General features: G+C 40.4%; 1 protein-coding gene and 1 long non-coding RNA gene across 4 annotated transcripts; one reads left to right on the forward strand and one right to left on the reverse strand.

Annotated features, from left to right (window-relative positions):
• Positions 1-3,760: 3,760 nt before the first annotated feature.
• On the forward strand, positions 3,761-26,794 carry LOC147244708 (uncharacterized). 3 transcript variants are annotated; one of them, XM_086185392.1, is made up of 14 exons: positions 3,761-3,957; positions 18,554-20,062; positions 20,512-20,676; positions 21,417-21,515; positions 21,635-21,741; positions 21,821-21,879; positions 21,973-22,106; positions 22,188-22,322; positions 23,498-23,540; positions 23,702-23,739; positions 23,827-23,914; positions 24,799-24,997; positions 25,400-25,432; positions 25,747-26,794. In XM_086185392.1, exons 1-14 carry the CDS (start codon positions 3,906-3,908, stop codon positions 25,873-25,875), a joined length of 2,790 nt encoding a protein of 929 aa, XP_086041518.1. In that variant the 5' UTR covers positions 3,761-3,905; the 3' UTR covers positions 25,876-26,794. The 3 variants fall into 3 exon arrangements, with proteins under 3 accessions (XP_086041518.1, XP_086041521.1, XP_086041519.1); XM_086185395.1 differs by lacking the exon at positions 3,761-3,957 and adding an exon at positions 6,202-6,309; XM_086185393.1 differs by lacking the exon at positions 3,761-3,957 and adding an exon at positions 16,823-16,850.
• LOC147244709 (uncharacterized) lies at positions 14,682-17,548 on the reverse strand. The gene is made up of 3 exons (XR_015110098.1): positions 16,951-17,548; positions 16,651-16,845; positions 14,682-15,006 (listed from the first exon to the last, which is right to left on the reverse strand). It is a non-coding gene; the product is annotated as an uncharacterized LOC147244709 (long non-coding RNA).
• Positions 26,795-27,513: the final 719 nt, after the last annotated feature.

Genomic DNA, 27,513 nt, shown 5'->3' on the forward strand with positions numbered 1-27,513 from the left:
ATGATGATAATAATGATGATAATAATGATAATAATGCTGATGATAATGATAATGCTGATGATAATGATGATAATGATGATAATAATGATAATAATGATGATAATGATGATAATAATGATAATAATGATGATAATGATGATAATAATGATAATAATGATGATAATGATGATAATAATGATGATAATAATGATAATGATGATAATGATGATAATAATGATGATAATAATGATGATAATAATGATAATAATGCTGATGATAATGATAATGCTGATGATAATGATGATAATGATGATAATAATGATAATAATGCTGATGATAATGATGATAATGCTGATAATAATGATAATAATGCTGATGATAATGATAATAATGCTGATGATAATGATAATGATGATAATGATGATAATAATGATAATAATGCTGATAATAATGATAATAATGCTGATAATGATAATAATGCTGATGATAATGATAATAATGCTGATGATAATGATAATGATGATAATAATGATAATGCTGATGATAATGATAATGATGATAATGCTGATGATAATGATGATAATAATGATGATAATAATGATGATAATAATGATAATAATGCTGATGATAATGATAATGCTGATGATAATGATGATAATGATGATAATAATGATAATAATGCTGATAATAATGATAATAATGCTGATAATAATGATAATAATGCTGATGATAATGATAATGATGATAATGATGATAATAATGATAATAATGCTGATAATAATGATAATAATGCTGATAATGATAATAATGCTGATGATAATGATAATAATGCTGATGATAATGATAATGATGATAATGATGATAATAATGATGATAATAATGATAATAATGCTGATAATGAGAATAAGGATGAGAATAATGATAATAATGCTGATGATAATGATAATAATGATGATAATAAGGATGATAATGATGATAATGATGATAATGATGATGATAATAATGATGATAATAAGGATGATAATGATGATGATAATAATGATGATGATAATGATAATAAGGATGATAATAATAATAATGATAATAATAATGATGATAATGATGATGATAATAATGATGATAATGATGATGATAATGATGATGATAATGATAATAAGGATGATAATGATAATAATGATGATAATGATGATAATAAGGATGATAATAATAATAATGATGATAATAATAATAATAATAATGATAATAATGATGATAATGATGATGATAATGATGATGATAGTTTATGTACTGGAAGCCTGCTGGGAGGAAAACGTCACAATAGATTAGAGTTTTAATCTTTTATTCTGAGAGCAAACGGAGAGAGATTCATTGCTCCGTCAGTCGTTTCCTTTTCACCATAAATCAGACAAACTGCTCCTCGATCACCCGCCCGCCAGGTAGCGAGTCAGGATGTTGTGATCGGGCCTCCGGCCGCTTCAGGCTCCGTTTAAACCTCTCAGTTCGTGCTTTTCACGCTACATTTTTTTTTTTTTTTTTTTTTGCGGCCGTGAGAAAACGACCCTGAGATGTTCCACTACTGTAACGAAGGCAGGATGACGTCCGGGACAAATATTCTAAAAATGTTTGGTGATAACGTTTCTAGACACCGCGCCCCACCGGTGCTGTTCCAAAGTAACATTTCTGAGGGATGTGGAGGTTTTGCTGGACAACGAGAGACACAGGAGGGAAGGTTTAAGGGGGGTGGGGGGGCGACGGCAGACCCCTGAGGGGTTGTAGGCTCCTGGCACTCTTGGAGATCCAGAACGCTGTTATTTCAGGGTTGTTTGTGTTCTTTAAAACCTCCAAAAACTTCAATGGAAATGAAGAGAAACGAGGACGCCATCGTAGCAACACTCCTTCAACTGAGACCTCGTGTCCCAGAGGAGAAGTTCAGAGACACGTGGCGCTGTGATGATAGCAAATATATGTTCGATTTTTGAAGTGATTTTTTTTGTACAAAAATCTCTATATACATATAAATAAAATAAATAAATCTAGTCCATAACTCAGCCTTTGCTTTCTTTAATTGATTCCATGTCAGGTGACCTTGAGACGCTGAATCATTGTCTTTATTGTGTTTCAAGGGACACTTATATTTTATATGAATATTTTAATGCAAAATTAATATTTTTTTTCTCCCTCATACAGGAATAAACCCAGCATTTTTTTTCTCTTCTTGCTCTCGTGTCCAGTGACCTCCAGTGACCTCTGGACCTCCAACTAGCAGGTCTGACTGTAACTTTCTTTTCCTTCCCTCACGCGATCGTCTCACAGGTTTTTATAGAATACGATGAAACAAGATGACTTCAGGGAGGGCTTTGTGTGTGTGTGTGTGTGTGTGTGTGTGTGTGTGTGTGTGTGTGTGTGTGTGAGATTAAAGGTCAGGGTGTTCTTGTTCTGGTAGTCAGTCCAGGTTTTAGGCCACGACTCAAACATCCTGCACTGCAAAAAAAACAAAAACAAAATACAGATATGCTGAATACTTCACATCCCGTGTACTCTGAGATAAAGTACTCCTGCAGTAACAACGACAACACGCTGAATGGTGTTTTGATGGACAGTATCATCTAAAAATCTGAATTATTTTCAAATCTGAAGTCAGATATTTGGACAGGACTGTTCTTGGTAGGTTTTACTTGATAAAGCGCCGTCTTGTTTGGCTTTCGGTTGGAAGGCTCTTTGTCTGAATTACTGATTTCCAGTAGGCAAATATGAAAGTATCAGCCAAGTATGGGTGGAATTTTTATGGGAAGCACGTTGATATTTCTCCTGTTCAATTCAACAGCGACGAAGAGATCTTAACGATGCCAAATTAGCTACGTGACGGTGACGATTCAAACCGAGTACAAACGCCTTCGCTGTCGTGTGTTTCTGCAGGGCGACAAGAAAATGCAGTTTAAAATGTTGGTTTTCTGAATGCAGTTTGGTTTTGATGGGTTCAACGTGGCGCCAGCGGGAACTTTGTCGCGTCAGGCTACAAACCAGGCTTTTTCACCGGATCCAAAGCTCTCATTCCACATACGCCAGCAACATGTTTTCACGCTTGTATGAATGTAGGCTAATGCGCAGTGATGAAAAACAGGACTGAAAACTAAAAATGCGGACGCCATCACGTTTCTTTCCGTCCTTCTGGAGAGGCAGCGTTTAGCTGTTGTGCTAAGTGGAACTTGAACTGCCGGTGGATATTAAACTGTCCCCAAAAGTGGGCGCTCTCCAATCCATGCTGAAAACATGTCTTTTCTCATGCCGATACATGAAATCTGCACTGGTATCTCTCAACTTTTGTAGGCTGCTGGGTTGTTGTTGTTGTTGTTTTTAATGACTTTGAGTTAAATATCTTATTTTATTTTTAATTCTTCATTGTTTTTGAATTGTACTTTTTCATGTTTTCTATGATGCTTTTAGTGTTCTGTGTCAAGCACTTTGGGATGACTTGTACATGAACGAGCCGTCTCTTGTGCCACTGACAAACTGAAGGCGTCCTTCACGGTTAAATGACAAATAAATGACATGGATTTCATTTCCCGCTCCGAGTTGCCGAGTTTGTTCATCGCCCTGCACGAACTTCCTCCAGAGACCCGCGGCTGCTCCAGGCTGCGTCTCTAAGAACCGAAACCGAGCGAGCAATCAGGTAAGAACAGCACCACGCGGGTCAGGAGGCGGAGCCTGCGCGGTAATGATGAGTGACAGCCGAGCGGACCAATCACAAGGGGCGGGAGCTAAAGCTTTTAATGCCGTCCGAGGCTGCAGCTCTCAGCCTGAACCACCTGTAGCAGCTCCAGCTCGGAGGGGACCGGCAGCAGAGGAACCGTTACTCACCGGCAGGCAGGACCCGTTTCACCGCGCCGTTCACCTCAGAGGAACCGGGACTCGCAAGGGCTTGAGAGATGTTGGTCAGCTGCGTGAGTGTGGCGTTGCTGCTGAGCGCCGCCGCCAGAGGTGAGGGGCAAGTTGACTCCAATCCTGATTAACCAGGCCAAAAAAAGAAAGAAAGACAAACCCGCTTTAAAATGTTCTTGTGTTTCATTCAACACCGCTGCACTTTTCTCAGGTCTCAGGTGAGAGTTGAACTCACCTGGAAGTCTCAAAGTTCTGATGTAGTCAGAATGCATCTTCATGACGCAGGGGTGTGAAGATTGCTTTTTTTATGCGTGTGCGCGCGCGCGCGCGTGTGTGTCCAAATTTCCCTTAACGCTTGATTTATTTTTTTTATTTATTTATTTTTCGTCGCGTAACTCATCCGTGATTCTGAGAGTCTGGGGGTTCGACGTGATTGGGTTTATTTTTCAAACTATTCAGACAGGAAACCTGCCGTTCACATGCAGCCACTTCACTTTCGTGCATTTAATTCATAAAATTGTTGTGGTCGGGACATCATGGCAGCCTCCCACTGCGTCTGCAACAGTTACTGATCATCACGCGTCTCTCTCAAATATGATAAATGGAGAGTAAACTCGATCATCTTTGTGAAGGGAGTGTTTATAGCAGGACTTTTGGGTTTTATTACCTGTGTGTGCACAGCATGTTTGAGCCTACTCCGCATTTATTGCCTTTTATAAGTGGAAGTGTGTTGTGTAACAGGGTTGCCGTGTGTTTTCACACTTTATTGACTTTGGCTTGGGTTTATTCGTCATATCTCTGCATACTTACTGATTAAGCGATAGAAATGAGAAAGACCTGGACTCACCAAGATGAAGAACATCGATATAATTTTATCCCAGTAAAATAAGATGGCATCATGTAAACCAGCGACAACTAACGTTTGATTTTGGGCGCAAGATTGGTTGTTTTTCTAATTATCTGTAAAAAAGAAGGGGGCGAAGTTTGTACACACGTGGTCAAGTTATGTGTTTCATCTTGTGTTCTCCAGAGGAGAAAGCTGCTACTGTTGCCTGTGAGGCCTTCCAAGTTTTTTTGTGGAAGAAAATACAAGTTTTGTTCTTTATTCCTCCACACTTCCATGGGGGGTTCCCCCTATATGCTGCTGTAGATGGTTCTAAACCGTGACTCACCGCTCATCCAGCGTGACTCAGAGCTCCGGGGGTGGACAGATGCCACCGAGGAGGCATCGGGTCAAACAACTGCAGCCCCTCGACGGCGTGCTGGAGCTGCCTGAGCAGCTCTCAAATGCATCGCTGTGTTTAAAGGTTAACAGATACGGAGCCTGAGGGTCAGTCGCTGTCATGTGTCGCAGCCTTGGGGGGGTTTTCCCTTCTTGTCATGTGTCGGGGCTCCAGCTCGGCGTGACAGAGGGTGTCTGAGGAAGCTGGAAAGAGAACCTCCCAGTCTGGCGCCGCTTTTTTTTTTTTTTTCTCTTTTTTTCTTAAGAAAGATGGCTTCCAGAGAGGGAGAGAGGAGAGCAGGTTGAATGCTGCTGCTTCTCCCACTACAAGCATCATGCCCCCCATGTGTGTCATGGCGACTCATGGCCGGGTTATCTGCTGCTCAGGAGTTGGTGGGAAGTCGTGTGCAAGTGTGAACGCTCACACACGTTCACAACTCGTGTGGAGGAAATGTAGGGACGGTGGTTCTCTGCTGGTCCGGCCTCTGGAACCACCTTTTCTTCACGTGGTTGGGCACCCAAACGTTGGTGTGTGTGTTTTTATTTGTCCTGAGTGTGAGATTTTCCATGTTGATGCTGTGTCTGTGTTTCACCGCATTGACTGACCAGGCCACGAAAGAATGCCACTCTTATCGCCACATCGCTGGGGTCAAACGTGTCCTTCAAAATAAAAGCACATGAACAGAAAGTATGGCTGCACACCACTTACTCTAAACTGACCCACTGGTGGGTTGTGACCCAACAGTTGAGAAAATTGAACTGTAAACTTCAGTTCCTCCTTTTATTGCTTGGTATAGTTTAGTTTTGATAATTCCCCCCCACCACCACCCAAACTGCTGATTGTCCCTCCTCCTTCCACCTGTTGCCAGGTATTGTTGGCCACGTGTTGCTGTCTCTGGTCTGTCCGCCTCTGTGTCGCTGCTGCATCCTGTTGGATTAGACTCCTCCAGGGCAGTAAATCTCACGGGGTAATTTGGAGCGCATGTGCTGGCGGAGCTTTAATTGGATATGATATGTGGGAAGGCCCCGCAAGTGAGCTCTGCTGCAGGGAACCATCTGTTACCTGCGACTGTATCAACAACTGTGTTTGCTGTGGAACAGAGAGGCGGAGCGTGACGCTGGAGGCTGTCCGGCCGCGGAGGACACGCAGGGCCGAGTGTGGTGATCAGCTGGACCCCAGAGGGAGTGATAACGGACACGGAGACGGCTTCTTGTGATTTATCTGCCAGGTGCAAGACATAAACATGAAACAACCGTGCAGGCGTTCCCACGGATACGAGAACGTACCACAATGTGTGTTTGTGTGTGTATGTGTATATATGCACACACATAGATATAAATGTATATATGTGTTTAAACATGCATGTGTATATGTACATATATTGTATGCAGTTTGTGTGTGTGTGTGTGTGTATATATATATATATATATATATATATATATATATATAAAATCTCCCTACATACATATATTCATAAATATACATTCATACATGTACATTTATATATGCACATGCATATATGTATTGTATACATACACACATAAACATATATATGCTACATACATGTATTCATACATATAAACATATATATGCATGCATATAAAGACACATAGATATATAAATGTACCTTCATATGTGTATACATTCATACATATATACATTCATTCATACATATATACATATTTATGTATACCTTCATACACATACATACATATATGCATTCATACATGTTTGTGCATTCATACATGAAAATACATATATACAGTCATAAATACATATGCATACATGCACACATAGGCATACAAATATATGCTTACATTCATACACATACATACATGTATAAATATGTATACATATGCGAATACCTTCATAAACTTACATATATGTATACACTCATACATATACAAAGACATAGATATACATGCATATGTACATACATTCATACATATACCAGCACACACATATATATGTATACATACATGCATACATGTGCAGTCATACATATATGCCTACATACATATATACATGCAGACATATATATATATATACACACACATGCTATATATACATTCATACATATACATACATGTATAAAGAAATGCATACATATGTACATACATTCATACATATACCAACACACATTTATATAGATATAGACATGCACATGCCTACATACATGTATTCATACATTCATACATATACCAACACACATATATACATGCCTACATAGATATATACATGCAGACACATATGTTATATACTATGTGTTATATATGTGTGTGTGTGTGTACATATATATACACACACACGTATACATGTTTCATACGTGGACATACACACACACACACATATATATACATATATATATATATATATACACACATACAAGGATATGTTTACATTCATACACATGCATACACACATACATATATACATATATATACATATATACATATTTATGTATACCTTCATACACATACATACATATATCATGCATTCATACATGTTTGTGCATTCATACATGAAAATACATATATACAGTCATAAATACATATGCATACATGCACACATAGGCATACAAATATATGCTTACATTCATACACATACATACATGTATAAATACGTATACATATGCGAATACCTTCATAAACTTACATATATGTATACACTCATACATATACAAAGACATAGATATACATGCATATGCACATACATTCATACATATACCAGCACACACATATATATGTATACATACATGCATACATGTGCAGTCATACATATATGCCTACATACATATATACATGCAGACATATACATATATATATACACACACATGCTATATATACATTCATACATATACATACATGTATAAAGAAATATAAAGAAATGCATACATATGTACATACATTCATACATATACCAACACACATTTATATAGATATAGACATGCACATGCCTACATACATGTATTCATACATTCATACATATACCAACACACATATATACATGCCTACATAGATATATACATGCAGACACATATGTTATATACTGTGTGTTATATATGTGTGTGTGTGTGTACATATATACACACACACATGTATACATGTTTCATACGTGGACATACACACACACACACACGCACACACATATATATATATATATATACATACAAGGATATGTTTACATTCATACACATGCATACACACACATACATATATACATATATATACATACACACACACACACACACACACACACACACACACTTATATATATATACATATGCACATAAAGAGTCAAGATGGCAGCATGTAAGTGTTGGCCTGTTGCAGCAGCACCAGCTTTTCTGTCTACAAACTTTCCCAACAGTGCCAATTCCCTACTGACCGATGAATAAAGGGTTATCTTATATGTACATTTATGAATACCTCCAGACAGAATTTGTATGTATGTATGTGTGTGTATATATATACATGTATGTATATATGTATGTATATATACGCACACATTTAGACATACATACAAAAACACTTGCATATACAAATATGTATTGAATTATACATATATACATACATTCATACAGATGCACACATATGGATGGATGGATGGATGGATGGATGGATATGTATGCATACATACATGGATACCATCATACATACGTATACACAGTCAAGCATCTGCACACACATATACATACATACATAAATATATACTTATATATTCATGCATATACTCTCATATACATTTATACAGATATAAATATACATATATGTATACCTTCATACGTATACATTCATACATATATACATAGATTCATACATATTCACTCATATATGTACATTCACATACATATACATTCATAAATGTATGTACATGCATACATATACAGTCATTCATCTATATATGTGTACTTAGACACATACATACAAAATAAAAGCTTACATTCATACATATATATTCATAAATGTACATGTTTATACATTCTTATATATACATATACACTTATATATATGCATATATATAAATACCTACCTACATAGTTATACACATATATACATTCGTACATACATACAAAGAGACATACATATACATACATACACCTGCATACATATATACACACATATATATGCATACATACATGTATATGCCTACATACATATATCCATACATTCATACATGTACATTTGTACATGCATGTATGTATATTTGTCAGAATGCATCTTCATGATGCATTTCTGTGTCCAAATTTGACTTAATGCTTAATATTGCACATATTTACACACATATATACATACATTCATATGTATAAACACATATACATAATGTACTTACACACATAAATATACATACACACCATACATAGACACATGCTTACATTCATACACATACATATATACATAACTACACATTGACACATACATTAATGAATTCATACATATACATGCATATATATGTACATATATGCATACCTGCAAACATATCATACATATATACATTCATACATATGCAAACATATATAAATATCCATACATACATGCATTTGCATACCTTTATACACACACACATATATATATATATATATATATATACACACACATATAAAGTTACATGTACAAAAACATGTAACTTCATGCATATATACATTCATACGCATACTTAGATACACAAAAATCACTACATATATGCACACGTACATATACATGCATACATAGATTCATATATTGATACATACACATATAAATTCATAACTATGTACATAAATATACACATACATTCATAAACATACATATACACACATATACATGCATATATACATATATACATTTAGACACTTGTAAATGTAGACATTTTTATATATGTATATATAAATACATGCAGACATATACAGTCATACATACATATATAAATTCTGATGTATACATGCACACATGTATACATATAAATATATACTTACATCCATACACATGCACACATATATACTTACATATACACGCACATATACCCATACATATATGTATACCTGCACACACACACATATATGTACATCCATACCTATGCACACATATATAGATACATGTACATATACATACACATATCCATAAATATACATACCTTTTTACATATACATACACTCACATATATACACACATATACATGATGATGCAAACGTATATGAATGCTTATATACATACATTCATGCACATACACATTATATACTTGTATATACATATATGTTTATGTATATGTGTGTATGTATACGTATGATTATATGGATCTGTACAACTAAATATCTGCATGTATATATATATATATATATATATTCATGTTTATGTGTGTATGTATACGTAAGAATATGCATACATATATGCGTTCATATTTGTACACATTTGGACTCTCGTGACAAAAATTGTATACCTGCATACATACTTAAATACATATATACATTCATACATTACAAATATATAAATATCCATAAACACATACATGCATTTGCATACCTATATACACACATATAAACATACATGTACAAAACATATATAACTTCATGCATTTTTACATTCATACACATACATATATACACAAAAATTCATAAATATATGCACACATACATATAAACATACATATGCATGCATACATAGATTCATATATTGATACATATACACATATAAATTCATAAATATGTACATAAATATATGCACACATATATACATACATGCAGACATATACACACGTAGATATATAACATAATTTACTTACATATATTTATACATTCATACATGTACACACATATATCATGCATTTCCACGCACTTATATCCATACTTATATGTATACCTGCACACACACACACATATGTACATCCATACATATGCACACATGTATACATACATATACACATCCATAAATATGCATACCTTTTTACAAATACATACACTTACACATATACACGATGATGCAAACGTATATGAATGCTCATATACATACATTCATGCACATACACATTATATACTTGTGTATACATATATGTTTATGTATATGTGTGTATGTATACGTATGATTATATGGATCTGTACAACTAAACGTCTGCATGCATATATGTATATACATATATGTTTATGTATATTTGTATGTATACATAAGAATATATATACATATATACATTCATACATATGCACACATAGATATATCTATACATACATAAATTTGCATACCTTATACATACATAAACCTACACAAACACATGTATAACTTCATACATATGTAAATTCATACACATACATAAACACACACGTATAAACACTCATACATATATGCATACATACATATATACATACAAATGCATGCATACAAATATTGATACATATACACATATAAATTCAAAACTATGTACATACATAAATTCATACATTTAAATACACATGCATACATACATATAAACACATTTACATACACATATACATTCACACATGTATAGATACATTCATACAAACAGACATATATATATGTACTTACATAAATACAAATACATACATGTACATAGGGTTATGTATATACCTGCATACATATGTACACATGTGTATGTAAGTATATGTATCAGCATGTATACGTTCTCTTATAAATCCATCATGCATACATACACATACATGTTTATACGCATACATATATTTATGCACATACGTATATACTGTATGTTTACATGTATGTATATACATACATGCATATGCATGCCTATATATATACCAACATGCTTACATACAGTACATGCATACATACATACAGAGACACTTATTGGTATGTATGTTTGTGTATGCGAATAAATAAATTCATATATATATATATATATACACGGATTCAAGTACATCATGCATATTTTTACATGTATGTAAATATGTTTATATATATAGATACGTATTTACATATATTCACTTATATGTGTACTGTACTTGTGTATATATGACCATGCAGAAAAGCATATATGTTAACATTCTTTTCTGTACAGTCATATGTATACATACATACATACGTATATATACCGATATACATACATGCATACATACATGTATATGTCCATGCACATTTACATACACATACATATGTTATGTATGTTTATATGTATAAATATATGTATGTACATTTACATATATTGGTTTCATTGTTCTCTCTTTATGGCCTCTCTAGGGCTCCGTACTTGTGTGTGTGTGTGTGTGTGTGCGTGTGTGTGTGTTCAGGGCTCCACTTGTGTGTATCTTGAAAATAGAAAATTTAAAAAAAACATCTCAACTCAACTACATGTCAGAGGGAAAGTATAGTACTTATGTAGTATGCGGGTATGATCAGTAGTTTTTGTACACAAACCTAGAATGACATCATGAAAATATTCAGTATTATTCATAGCAACATCATGTTTTTATTCGCCCACATTAACCATATCATGATTTTGAACATTAAAAGCGGCTCATATGTTGAAGTAATTGCATGTACGCTCCTCCTGATACTAGTTGTCACTAACTGGGCAGCAGTGGTGTGGCCCTGCTGTTCGAGGCATGTGTGTGACTTCGGGAGTCGCCTCAGCAGGGTGACCGACTGCTCACCAACTTCCTCTCGGTCCTGGGAAGCTCCTGGCCCACTGGCGTCAGAGTTTTTGCTTTTATGTAGCAGCCCTTGAGCCTGGTTTCCCCTTGGCAGTGAAAGCAGACGGAAATTAACTCGCATGTGTCCGTGTGCCTTTTGAGTTAGCGTAGCCTGTATGCAGAGGAGGGACAGGCGGCTTTTAAATAGCAGGAGCTCATAAAGGAGCTGCGTGTTAGAAATGTTGGCTCTCATTAGCAGTCAAAGGGACCAAACATGTGACCAGTTTTCAGCTCCGAGGGGCTGTCTATTATACCTCCAGACTTTTTTCTTTTTTTTTTTACTTTGATTAGCTTGTTTCAGATGTCATGCTGCATAATTTGTAAAATACAGTGACTACAGACAGACACACACACTCACTCACTCACTCACTCACGCACACACACACACACACTGCAGGTCAGCTCCACATGACTCCTCTGTCCTCTGATGAGAGCCAGCCTCTTGCCCTCAGGCTCTTCCTGGTCACAACCCATCCGTTCATCTCCTTCTCCGTACGCATTCTTGAATCGGGTTCTTGCGGCGCTTCGAGATGTGCTGAAGAAGAAAAAAAAAAAAAAAGGAAAAAGTGTTTCAGGAACATGTGAATGCCAACAATGAGCTGGCAATGTTTAATAGCAACACCCAGGAAAAGAAGGCTCTCCAGATTGCTCAGCATTCCTCCTGGGAACCCTCACCCGCGGCGTGTCATCAGGACAGACAAGGCTTTAGTCATGGGCTGCGTGGACAGGAAGTGGAGGGTGTGTGTTTGGGGGAACTGGATCTGACAGTCATTTGGTGAACAGGTACTTTACAGGAGTGCTATTGTGCCACATGAATAGAAATCCCCTGAAGTGCAGGGCTGCGCTGAGGAAAAAAAACAAGCACCAACGTCTGGCTGTGTTTCTGCAAGCCGTAGTGATCTGAAGGGAGGCAAAATCTCTGCCGGCTGGAAGCGGACGTCCCCATGGTTACACACACACACACACACACACACACACTCGGCTGTTGTGGTTTCTGTGTGAAAGAAAAGCTCGAAGTGAAGAGATGTGGCTGCTTTTAAGTGCTGCCGTACACTGATAGCTATCAACGGGCGCTCTAACGAGAGCGGTGCTGAATGTGTCGTTCCCAGGGGGTGCAGCCGGACCCTCTTATCCACATCCTCCCGGACGTGTGTTTGCAGGCGACCTTAGACCCACTTGCCACCCGGCCTGACCCAGTCATCCCTTTTGTGTCTGCGAGGGATTATCTGGCTGTAGGTTAAATCCTGAGAGACAAAGCTCACTGTTCAGCGTGTTAGCCGGCGTGTGCGCTTAATTACTCCTCTGTTTCCACTGTATTACATTAAGTGTGTGTTTACATGCTCTCCTACGGGAGAGAGTTCAACCTCAGGGAACTTGCTTGCAGGTTCTGCAAACCCTCGTTGTTGCTGCCATTGTTTGCTAAAATATTACTGTTTCTGCGTGCGTGTGAAAAGAATTATACCCTCACGAATGGAAACAGAGGAGAAGTGTTGAGCTTTTAAAGTGGAAGCAGTACAATGTAACGTCAGCGCAGTGAGAACTCTGTTTGTTCAAGTTAAACCAAACACATCAGTTTCCCTTTTGCCAGTAACTTCCCCCTGTCAGTAAATAGTCATGATTTAATAATAGCACCATAATCTCTCTTGCCTCTTTCGCCGCGTGAAGTGGTAGGTGTGTCTGGTTGAGTTTCCCTCCAAGAATCACAAGATTAACCATGAGAAGGTGAGAGGCATGTGAAGGCTGCGCTTAAGAATCCGAAGGCCTCGAATGTTTGGACAGTTCGACTCACCGCAGCTTGAATTGTGATGCTAATCTCCGTCCAGATTGCGCAGGATTGAAGGGAACTTTAGAAATGCCGTCATAAAAAATCCACAGTGTAGTCATGGCTGCAGTTTTTCAAGGTGATAAGCAGGATATTACAGTGGTTTATGGGACCTGCATACGTTTGCATCATCGGATTTCACAATACATCCCTGCTAGGAGACATTTATCTGCTCATCTACAAATGCGCAAAACACTTTGACGTCAAGGTTATCAGAAATGTTCTGAATGTTAATATCGCCGTTAAAAAAATAAGAGTATCAGGCGAAGTCGTTTCCTGGCATTTATTAAATGTGTTTTACTATTAAAACACGATCATCTGATATCAGAGAAGCTTCCTGCTGTGCCAGAGAACGTCCAAAGGTCACACGGGCAGTCTTGTGGTCACGGGACGTTTCAGAAGTGCATGAAGGCGTGTGGGGTGTTCATCGAAATCTCACTTTGTGCTCACGCGCCTCTGCACTTCAGGACTTCCTGTGGACATCAACAGTCAGAGGCAGGCAGGTGACAACACACTTACTTTTCCACAGACGTGTTAAAAGGTCATTCGGAGGTCACAGTTCAAAATGTTTGCCCTCCATTTAAAGACAGATAATTAAGAATTGTGCAACATCATAAACTCTCAGATAAGCTTGCAGCTCGGCTAGGCTAGCAGCTCAGGCTAGCGCGGCTTTACTGTGATGCTAACATGGGTCACCATTAGCTACCTTACTCAGCTGGTATTTTTTTTGTATGTTACCCATCAAACATTCAGCAGCTAATTAGCTCAAATGAGGCGCAAACACATTTGGACTCTCGTGACAAAAATTTGAACAAAAACTTTGATTTTTTTGTTGCTGTTGTTAAATTTTTCTTTCTGTTGAAAACTTAAACTACACTTAACTCCACCGTCTTCCCCTCATCTCACATATTTACCTGCTGGTACTGACTGACTCAGGCTATTGTTAGCGAACCACGTCAGGCGCACCTGACTAATCCACAGGACAGAGTGTAAACTGAAACCACTTCAGCTCAAGCATTAGGAATCTGAAAAATGGTGCGGTGTGGCTACTTTTGATACAAGTCGATAAAACTCCTGCTTCTCAGAGATTCATGGAACGGAAAGTTTGCAGACAGGAGGCGCACGGTGAAAGACTTAACCCTCAACTGTGTCATTCATGGACTCACACAGGAGTCCTGGTGAAGCCTACGATCGTTAGAATGGAACTGATAGAAGAAGAAGAAGAAGAAGAAGAAGAAATGCAATGGCGCTAATTCACAGAGTTTTGGCTGGATCTGGTTTAAGAGGTTTTTCATTAATCTTCCCTGGCAAGATTAGTCCACTGGCCAATCTAGGTGAGGCAGTCACAAAATGATTCATCCTCCGTCTAACAGCAACAATCTCACGCTATGCAGAGATGGGTACTGTTCACATTTGACCACCTACTGGAACAGTTGCCGGGAATTTGATACTGGAACCAAGTGATGGGCGGCCACACTTCCTCTTAAAAAGAAAAGGTCATTTTAGTTGTTAAAAAAAAGTGTCCAAACTTCTCAATTTCTAGGCATGCTGCTATCACCGGCTGCAGCTGATATGTGTGGCTCCTCAGGTCAGATGGGCTGCCAGCACCAACTTTGCATTTCCCATTACAAACATATTGCAAAGAGCGTAGTTTGCATTGGCTTGCCATTACCCTGATTGCGCACTGGAAGGGATTAATGTGAATAATGTGATTCGGGCAGTATCTTTAAAGGTATAGTGCGGAACATGACGTCACAGGCTCCGTCACAGGCTGGTCTGTTGTTTCTGTTTTGACTGTATAAACGGTGGATGAATCGTGCCGAACGTCACACAGCTCTTGCAAAATGTCTCATGTTACTGTCACAACGCAATCCTTTTTTCTTTTCTTTTTTTTCCTCTGATAAGATTTGGAAAGTCATAAGAGCTGCGTGAATAAATAACCTGTCGGTGTTAGCAAGTGGCTAATTAGATGTGATTAAAACGGCTTTGGCTTCTTCAGCTGTTACTGTTTTTGCAGTAAAACAGTGGATTAATTATTCGGAGCATCCCTGCCAGTCGACTCCGTTCACTCTCAGAATTTGATTTGGTGAATAACAGACTTCAGTTCCCCGGTTTACCTGCTCCACATGTGCTGCTGAACACTTTCACTCCTTTACGTAACGCTCTTGAAAACGTCACGCACGACCACAGAGATCTTCCACACCTTTTGCCACTTAGCCATCAGGGGTTGTTGACCGTCTTAGTCAGCTCAGGGAGGGTCCAGTTGCGTGCGTGAGTCGTACAGGTGGTACATCCATAAAGGTCTTCCGTCTCTGAGGTGTGTTACACTACAAATACATTAGGTCACACGGCACCTTGCACACACAGAAAATAATCAAATGAGGTGCAGTGTCTGATATTGTTCTGGGTTTTCCCACCACTTCCTTGTGCTGTAGTGGTGAAAGCTGTTTGGTTAAGGCGTCCTCCCGTCTGGCATTTACGTTTCTACTCTGGCTGCTGAGAAAGGGCTCTGAATGTAATCATTCAATACATACAGATGAGGAGTTGAGGTAAACAGGCTAAGCCGTTATCAAAGGCCTCCTATCGTTTGTACTGCTCCTCGAAATGCCCTCTGCCTTCCTCCTTTCCCATTAACACGCCGCAGAGAGAGTTGGAGCTGGATAAATGGGAACGGACGTCACGGCAGCACACTTAAAAAACAGAACGCCGTTCTTCCCTGTAGGCTGGTCGAATTAACTTGTCGGAGCTTTGGAGTGACACTTTTAGATATCCGTCACAACACCTACCAGCTTTTTATGCACCTGGTGTAGAATGTTTCTTTGAAACACAGCCTCCAAAACTCTCTTTCAGAACAAGCTAAAGCTTTACATGTGTTTTAGAGTTGTTACTGACGCATTAGTTTTATCTAATCTTTTCCAAAGTAAAGTTTTTGGAATGTCAAATGGCTGAAAAGGGGATAGAATATTCCTTACAAGAGATGCAAGGTCTACAGATCAGTGCAGGTACAGAAAAACCTCTGAATTCAAACCCCCGTTTTTAGAATTTAATATTCACCCTGTTCCAAAACCCCTAATATGTGTTTAACAAAGTAAAAAACAAGTTATGACCAGTTGTTAGTTTAGCAACATCTTATTTCATACACTGAATGGCACATTTTATAGGAGCTGTCTGTTTGTGGATACATTTTGTTAAAATACTACACACTTATAGACAGTAACTGGAATAGATTTTCAGCCCTAATACAATACTTGTATGAAATATTTATTGAGTATGTTTGCTGTGAACCTGTGAAGATGTAGGAATTGACATACTCTGCATTATTTCGTAACTAGTATGAATGATTAGCCCGGTTCAGTCATTAGTAGTCGTTTAAGTGAACGTGCGAGTCCCTTCTTAGGAAATAAGTTTATTTTGTATCCTCCCCAGAGTCAGACAAGAAGATGGATATCCTTCTCTCCTCTGTGTGCTACATGAGGGAGCTGAGACCCAGAGACTGGCTGACCGTTAGCGCAAAAAGCTTTTGGCTGTGCTATACAGCGCATTGTGTTAAGCTAACGGTTAGCCAGTCTCTGTGGATCTCAGCTCCCCAATGCAGCACACAGAGGATAGAAGATGTATTTACCTTCTTTTATGGTGTTTGGGAGGATGGACAGTACTTTCGTTAACCAAAAAAGTTTGCATGATCCTTTAACAGTGGATCAGCGATTTCTTTTATATGAAAGGTGCCGTTATGACAGGCACATAACTAGTTCTCCCCACCTGAACTCTATTTAATTGTCCTTTTTTTCAACTCATTGTGTTATGGCTCACTGTAATTGCTCTCGTCTGCCTTGTTTCAAACTGCATCTGGCAGTTGTTTTTCATTAAAAATGCCTACTATCACTCTGGGACACTAAAGATAGACATTTGTGTTATTGTTTGTTTTCATGTGACAAACATAATAGAGGAGGATGAACACTTGAGAAAGATTTTCTCAGTAGAAATTATCCTCAACTTTTTGTGCTTTTGTTTTGACTGCAGGGATGACAACATCAGAGTCTATCACTGTCACTGCCAGCACTGAAGGAATGATCCGTGCGAGGACTGAAACAGCAAGCTCAAATGCAAGCAGCAGCCACACAACCGTCTTTTTTACAGCTCCAACCACTAAGGAATTTAAAACTACAACTGTTGAAAGTATCACAAAGGAACCTGTGCAACAAACAACAACTAGAGAGTCCAGAACAACAGAAATGGTCACCAGTGCAGGGTCTGATAACAGTAACGACAGCACAACCAGAAGCACCACTGACTCCCCCTTAGTTTCGACAAATGGTGCTGCCACATCCACGGAAACCCCAGAGACAAGAGCCCCCAGCAACACCAGTGAGACTACAAGTACAACCACACCTCCTCCAGCTCATACTGGCAGTCCCACACCCACAGTCTTCATCACAACAGCCAGTCAGACCAAGAATGACACAACACACACAACAGCCAGTCAGACCAACAATGACACAACCGTGATCACAACAGTCAGTCAGACCAACAACAACACAATTGTGATCACAACAGCCAGTCAGACCAACAACAACACAACCTTGACCACAACAGCCAGTCAGACCAACAATGACACAACCTTGACCACAACAGCCAGTCAGACCAACAACGACACAACCATGTTCACAACAGCCAGTCAGACCAACAACAACACAACCATGTTCACAACAGCCAGTCAGACCAACAACAACACAACACTGATCACGACAGCCAGTCAGACCAACAATGACACAACATTGATCACGACAGCCAGTCAGACCAACAATGACACAACATTGTTTACAACAGCCAGTCAGACCAACAATGACACAAGCATGTTATCAACAGCCAGTCAGACCAACAACGACACAACCATGTTAACAACAGCCAGTCAGACCAACAACAACACAACCATGTTAACAACAGCCATTCAGACCAACAATGACGCAACCATGTCAACAACAGCCATTCAGACCAACAATGACACAACCATGTCAACAACAGCCAGTCAGACCAACAATGACACAACCATGTCAACAACAGCCAGTCAGACCAACAATGACACAACCATGTCAACAACAGCCAGTCAGACCAACAATGACACAACCTTGATCACAACAGCCAGTCAGACCAACAATGACACAACCTTGATCACAACAGCCAGTCAGACCAACAATGACACAACCAAGTTCACAACAACCAGTCAGACCAACAATGACACAACCAAGTTCACAACAACCAGTCAGACCAACAATGACACAACCTCGACTGAACCGACCAACAGTGGTACAACAACCATAAGTGCAGCGACACCAGCCTTTCTCACTACAACCACAAACTCAACCAACACCTCTCCTGAGACACCTTCTTCTGCCACAACCAGTAGAACAGGCATGACCACAGGGCAGTCTGGACCCTCACCCTCTTCACCTACCTCCACCTTCCCAAGCAGTAGCACTGTACCCCCCACTGGACACACCACCCCTACTCCCTCAACACCAACCTCTGGAGGTAGGACCATGCTGACATGCACACTGACATGTGTTCTTGTAAAAATAACGCACTGTAACATGAGAGAGAAAGAATTCTGTGCAGTTCAACATGTCAGGTCATTAGTTGGGGTTTGCTTTTGCAAGCCCATCCTGGCGATTAGAATTAAAAGAATCTGGAGCTGGAAAACCGAATACAACTTGGAGCTACGTTCAGGAAAACTGTTGGCTGTTGTGTAAAATACGCCGTTTTTTTAACTTGCATGAAAATGTATTCAAAAGTGACATCAGAACTCTGCGCACAGTCCAGGTCAAGTTAGCATGGAGATGAATTTCAAACTTCTCACAACCGTGATTTGTTGTGTATGTGGTGTTATAATGGAATATGTACTTCATGTAAAGTTCGTTGCAGATATTGTTTTGTTTTAAAATACATTTTGAGGGATTTCTGCTGCTTCTTGAATTTTATAGTGACTGTTCCTACAATAGCAAGTACCGCAGGATCTGATGGTGGTATTACCACAGCGTCACCCAGCACCACTCCAACCACCAGCAGTAGTATCACCAGCCCGCGACCAACAGAGGTCACCACTGAGCCCACAACGAGACCGATTCCTACAGCAGGTCCAGTTATAGGTTGGTACCTTAAATGATGACGCTGTTTAGGTGGTTGGTGGTTAGATTAACCCGTGGTTAGATTAACACGGAACCCGTTCTGCAGTACTTGTATATTCCTATAATCAGTCAACACAGAAAAATCAGAAATATATAACATAAAAGGAATACTTCAACCAAAAAGTGTATTTTTCCTTTCAAGTACTCATGAAGACGTTTTCTTTTTCCTCCGGCATTACGTCTTGGTCACTCAGCAACCATGTGCATCTAGCTTTTAGCCGATGGCAAATGAAGGCTAGCAACAGCAAACTCCCTGAAAAATATACATTTACAAACTCTTAAGCTCATTATCTGTTATATCCATGTATTCTTTATCTGAAAACTATACTCAGTAATACACAAACGCTTGGATTTCAGCTAAAAATTATTTAAAAAATTTGGCCAGTTTTGGCTGTTGTTAGGCGTCAGTCACTGTTAGCTGCTAGCTAGCTGCTAGCTAAATATACATCGCTGGCTCTCTCTGCATTCTGTATTCACAAAGAAATAATACCGGGGGGGGGGGGGGGGGGGGGTCATCATTGTGTTTGTGGGCAGTTGAAAGGCCAAAAAAAATAGTTTAAAATAAGAAATGAGATTCTGAAGCTCTCGGTTGGAAGAGATTCCTACATTCACAGATCGTTGCCGTCATGTTTTTTTTTCTGCTGAAATGGCGTGTAATCATGAGTTTGTTTCAACTGTATTACCATCTGTCTCCTCACTAGTTTGTCCCGCTGTCCCATGCCCTCTTGATAGCGTTTGCCTTAATGGAACATGCCAGTGTCTCTCCGGTAGCTTCCTGTTCGACAACCGTTGCACACCAGGTAAAGATGAAACACTTCACGTCTAGTCAGATGTACAACGAGCTAACAGAGGTATTGCAGGTGGTGAGTCTTGTACCAGTCTTGCAATTTGCCTTATTTCCTCCTCTCTTTCTTATTAGCTCAAGTATTTCCTGGAGAGCTTCATATCGTCATGACATTTCTACCTGCAATGCTGAACAGGTCCTCGAAAGCATTCCAGGAGACAGCAGCGAAAATCTCAGGCGCTGTAGGTGCTAATTTCACGTAGTTTATTGACGTATGATTTCGTTTCAGTCATTAAACTCCACGTTCTTGCTCTTTCACAGCTCAGAGACGTCCTCAAAAAGGAGCCGGGGTACATTAGATCTGAGGTTGTAAGACTTCAGTGAGTATCGTCCTCGTCCTCATGCCTCTGAAAGACATTATCACGCGTCACAAAGGATTTCTGAGCTCGTTCTGTGCTGTCTGATCATTCCAGACCAGGAAGTGTGCTAGCCTCTGTGAATAACATCTTCCAAAACGCGACAATCTCTCAAGAGTCTGTTGATAAATCCATCGAGGCGGCGATAGCCAGCAGCTCAGATGGATTGTTGGCTAATGCTACGTTTAGAGGTATGTGGCGCGAGTGTGGATGCTAGCATGTGTGGCTACGTGAAGTGTTCCAAACCTTGTTCTGCACCCTCTCTGTCCCAGGTACGAGCCTGTGTGATCAGGAGCCGTTCCACTGTGACATCAGCACCACAACGTGCACCAACACAAGCGGCAAAGCTTTTTGTTCCTGCAAAAAGGGATTCGTCTCCAACGTGTACTCAAACACCAGCTGCAGGGGTAAACAACCGCCGCTATTCTTTAACTCATTTGGTAAAGCGGCAACTGTTTGGCTTTAGATTAGAACTATGACGTATATGTTGATTGCACGGCGTAAAAGCTGGAGAATAATGACCCCCATTTGCGTCTCTATTTTGCTTTTACTATGAAACCTTGCGAGCACGTGTGAGACAAACATTCTCAGCATACACTAAACTATTTTTATCATCTTTCATGTCTAGAATGAGTAAACAAACTCGTGCTTAAACACATCATAAAGAGCTTTTCACTTCAGAACAAACGGACCTGCTCGAGAATTTATATTGTGACATAAATTTTTATCCCTTACTGGAATATGCTGCCAAAGCTGCTACAGTTATTAAAGCCCATAAGTTTGCCCATAAAAGCCGACAACCCACGGCGTCCAAGATCAAGTTCAAGTGAAATTTTCTCAGCTGTAACAATAACATTTCATCCCCACTGGAATACTTTTGTGTGAGAATGAGGGGGGAGAAACAGCAGGGGGCAGGACTCAGACAAGGTCAAGCGCTGGAGCCTTTTCTCGCTGCGGACCCTTGACCTTTACTTCATTTATCTCTCTAATTTATTTCTTTGTAATGGGGTTATTACCCTGGAAACAAGTTAAAGAATCACAACCTTCCCCGGCCGTGGAGGCTTGCGAGCAAGCAGAGCCGCGGTGGGAAGAGCTGATCAAGACGTTACGCTGCGTGCGGCTCCTTTCCCAGGACGGACGGGACGTACTGTTGTGTGCTCGTTTGCAACGATCATCGTGCAGTTTGAAGAGACTCTCATTGGGCCGTGTTTTCATGGCGCGGGCAGCCAGGCGTACAGTACTTCTCCTCCCAACGTGAAGCTCGTCATGGCCTCGTTTGGGTTCGTTATTTATTGTCTTCTGTAGAGGAAAGGAGTTTCACAGTCTGGAGACAAAAACACTCAAAACTAGAAACATCACAACTGTCTGTTACGCTTCAGTGTATTTAAGGCAGCAGCAGCTGAGAGGGCGCGGAGCTCCTCCCAGAGCGTGTTTTGTTTTGTAGAGTAGTTGCGACCTGAGGGGAGGAGGATGAGGCATGGATGTGTGTGTGTGTGTGTGTGGGGATGGGTAAGGGGGAGCCGTAGGGGTCTCGTTATAAAGACCATTTTGTGTTTTTAAGTTCCTCTGTCTCTCTCTCCAGCTTGTCCAAGTGGGATGAGGGCAGTTGGGGACATGTGTGAACCGTGAGTAGCCTCGTTTTCATTCCTGTTCACGGGCTTGGTTTATTCAGATGTGGCGTGACAGGGTGATGTGTAGTTCCTGGCTCCTTCCTGACCTGAATTCTAATAAAATGCTATAGGGCAGCCCTGAAATGTCTTCTTTCTTTTCCTTTTTTGTCTTCCAGTTGTGCTTTTGGATATGCCGGCTTCAACTGCAGTGACTGTGAGTAACCATATTGGTGCAGAGTTCAAATGATTAGCCGTGTAGCAGCGACGGAACTTCACGGTGTGTTGTGATGTGTCCCGGTAGCGGCTCTGCTGGCGGTGGTGGTCATCTCCTGCGTCCTCGGAGGAGTCCTGCTCATCTTAGTTCTGGCTCTCCTGGCGCACTGCTGCTGGTGAGGATCGTTCACGTCCTCTTGCTCAAAGACTTCTGATCCACTCTTGTTGCATCCAACACAATGAAATAGTCCCGGTCAAAGTCGGGGTATCAGAAAGGCACACGACTCACCTGTCAAATGCAGAAGTTGAAGTTAAAAGGAAAAAGATGAGACTGATAAACAAGCAGTGCAACCGCAGCAGTGACTGAAACACCGTGGATGAGTTTTTAGGGAAGTTTTTTCAACAACCGCTGTTGCTCCAGGCATGAAGTTTGGCCTCGGATACAACCAAGATCAAAATAAACTAAATCCTCTCGTTGTAAAACAATACTTGGGATGTAACCCTAACGCCCAGAAGCCTTTTTTCTTTTTTTAGAGAAAATTTGCAACGATAAAAACATGACTACAATTCCCTCGCTCATGGTAGGAAAAGAATGAAGCTCATAAATCTGTTCTGAATTGTTTTATGACTCGGTGGCTTGAGTTGCGTTACTCTGGGGATACCACGTTAGCAGGTAGGCTGGCACAGTATCAGAGTTTTACCAGGGCACTTGGAGATGGAACATAGCATTTTCAATACTTTCAAAACTGCTCATTTATCTGACAGTGGGTGTAGTGCAGTACACCTGCCACCAGGGGTCAGTGTCTACTGGTGGAAGCTGAGCTTGGAGGTGGAGCGCTGCCACAGGACTGGAGGAGAGACGCCTGCTTTATGGGAGTGTTTGGGGGTTCAGTCCTGATTGTAAAGAAGAACTAACTCAGATGGAGCTGTTTGCACTTTTAGCCTTAAGGAAGTTGAGCGAGTCTCAGCTCAGAGGGGAAGCTGGTCTGAGTGTTTGTGTACTTTTATTGTTGGAACCGACAAAAGAGCCTGTAAATACGCTCCATCATTACCCCGTCAGGATGAGACGCCCCGGCAGCAAGCCAGCCAACAGCAGCAGTCCGTACTCAACAGCAGCGGACACAGACAAGCCTTGGCCCGCCGGTGTCACCCCCATCCCTCGAGCCACCACTAGCTGGGACGCAGCTCCTCCCATAGAGATGACGGAGGGGGGCAGCACTCGCGCTTTAGTGGACAAAAAGCATCAAACCAACGGAATGGTGAGTTATCGCAGAATTCATCCACTTTGTGACTCCTCAGACTCACAATCCTTAAAAAAAAAAAAATCTAATTTGGCCGAATCCTGCATCCGGATCGCATCTTCTTAAAATGAACCCGCCCAGGAATCATGGCTCGCTGGTGCAAAACTGGCCTGAGTTCATTCGTTCTTCCAGGCTCCGCGAGACCTGCTACAGTGAAGCGGTTCAGTCAGAGTCCCAGACCCCTGACCCGCAACTCACCACTCCATGCTTCCTGGGCCCAGACCGCTCCATGTGTTAGTCCGGCCTCACGCGTTGATGATGTGTTTGGATGCTAAACTCAACCATCTTGATAGAATGTTTGTAGATTAGCACATAGCTGCGTCCTGCCCGCTTTGCCTGACTCCCGGTGTGTTGCTTTAGGGGTCTGAACCGAAGCAGAACAGATGGAAAAAGGTAAGGCTTCGCTTTTAGATCCTGTTTTTCTGTACCTTGATGTCCCGTCCTGTTGATTCAGAGTGGCCACAGTGAGACTTTTTGGGTGATGGGGATTCGGGGCTGATGTCAAGCTTGTGGAAAGCGGTGCGCTTTCATCCTCACGCTCATGAGTGTCAGTTCAAAGAAACAGAGCTTGAGTTTGTTTGGGAGTAGATTTCATTCTCACTGTGAATACTAATATACGTTCTTGGCCTGAGTGTGTGTGTGTGTAAATGTGTGTGTGTGAAGGCTCTACAGTTGAAACACACTGACTGGTTGCACTGATGTTTCAGTCAGGGTCCTACGATCTCAACCCAGAGGGGCTGAAGACCTTCAAAGGCAAAAATCCATCTCGTTACTCGTACCTGGTTCAAGGCCACGAGAACCCCTACTTCCTACCAGGAGACGAGGCGAGTAACTGAAGGTCTGAAGGCTGGATCCGAAATCTGGGACAACAGGTAGACTTCCTGAGCAGGAGCCGGTTATTTATGAAGTACTTCTTATATTGTTATTTTGAATTATCATTGTTGAACTGCTTCACTGACGAATCACAACGGACGCTTCTTGACAAGCCACACCAAAGAGAATCATGAACACGAGCTGGAATTTTTTTGAACAATTTCTAAATGTGAGGACGCTTGGAACCAGTAGGTGTCGCTGGTGCTCCGTCCGACCCTCCTACGCTCTTTTGAAGCGTGCGGTGACTTTTGCAGAGCTTCAGAGAAATTCTACTGCGGTCTTTTAAAATGCAGTTGTGTGATATACATACACACACACACACACACACACACACACATATATGTGTGTGTGTGTGTGTATTGCTAATTTCACAAAGGTATGTGCTACCTTTACCTCTAGTTTTCCTCTTAAATTAAAAACAATGAACGCAGGATTTCTGGGGCGACAACAATCATGTGATTTTTCTATTGTAATTTAATGTTATTGGAGGAATGGGATCACTCAAGGGGCTGGATCCCTGCTTCCGGGTGTTTTTAAAGGGTTTGTTTGTTTGTTGTTTTATTTTATTTTAGCGTTCTAATAAGTTGTTAACACTGCAAAAATATCAAAGGATTGTTTAACAAATGGAATCAGAATGCAAAGCTGGTGATGAAGCCTGTTTGTCTCCTGGACGTGCCAATTGTCACTTGTATTCATTTCTTTTGAAGCCTCGTGTGTGTGTGTGTGTGTGTGTGTGTGTGTGTGCGTGCGTGCGTGCGTGCGTCTACATGAGACTGTGCACTATTTTATAAGAGCGTGAAGTTTTTTTTTTTTGTCGTTGTTGTAAATAATTAAAAGATCTGCAGAGAAATAAATTTTAATTTGAACACAACCGTCTTCATTTGTCCTCACTGATGGATGCAGTCGCTTTAATGGAGCCCAGGAAGAACCTTTAACTGCTTTATGGCGTCATTATTCAAACTTGTGATTTCGAAGGCTTTTACGGTGTGATCTCCCAGTCTACCAGTGTCACTAATCTTTAGCTCTTTGTGTGTGTGTGTGTGTGTGTGTGTGTGTGTGTTAAATTCCTAGGGCAACTCCTTTTTTACCTGGAGTCGACCTTGATGAGGATGTGAGGGAGACACGAGATATCCAGGAGGTCCAAAAAAAAAAAAAAAAAAACAATTTCGTCAGCTCCCGTCGTCTCTGCAGACAAACAAAACAAAAACCCAATTAAAATAATATTAATGAGGATATTTAAAAGCACGAAAGCCTCTGAGCCCCTGCAAAATTAAAGCCGAACGCGCAAGAATCTGAATGTTTGTGAGAAGGACTTTCACAATAAAGTAACAGCGGGAGTGCCAGACTTAGTGGAAGTCACCATCACACGAAGGTTTGCGCGAGGCTCTTGAAGGCAGCTTGGGTGGAGCTCCTGTTGGCGCAACCCTTTTTAACCTCAGCTCTCAGTGTGGGACTTTTCTACCTTGTGTTGACGTATTTCATGGTGAATTTCTCCATGACAGCATCTGAACGAGCCAACGTTCATCTGGAGGCCTAAAAAAAAAAAAAACTGCCATAAAGCCGAGCCAATCCAAATGTACGAATCATGACTCATCGATGAT

Source organism: Aulostomus chinensis, chromosome 18 (assembly GCF_037954235.1).
Source record: "Aulostomus chinensis isolate RoL2024-O1b breed Wild chromosome 18, RoL_Achi_v1.0, whole genome shotgun sequence".
NCBI classification, from domain to species: domain Eukaryota; kingdom Metazoa; phylum Chordata; class Actinopteri; order Syngnathiformes; family Aulostomidae; genus Aulostomus; species Aulostomus chinensis.

Coding starts and splice junctions, on each gene's coding strand:
- LOC147244708 (XM_086185392.1), top strand. CDS start 3,906: ATGTTGGTCAGCTGCGTGAGTGTGGCGTTGCTGCTGAGCGCCGCCGCC. Junction 3,958..18,553: donor GCTGAGCGCCGCCGCCAGAG/GTGAGGGGCAAG, acceptor TTTTGACTGCAG/GGATGACAACATCAGAGTCT. Junction 21,516..21,634: donor CGACAACCGTTGCACACCAG/GTAAAGATGAAA, acceptor CTTTCTTATTAG/CTCAAGTATTTCCTGGAGAG.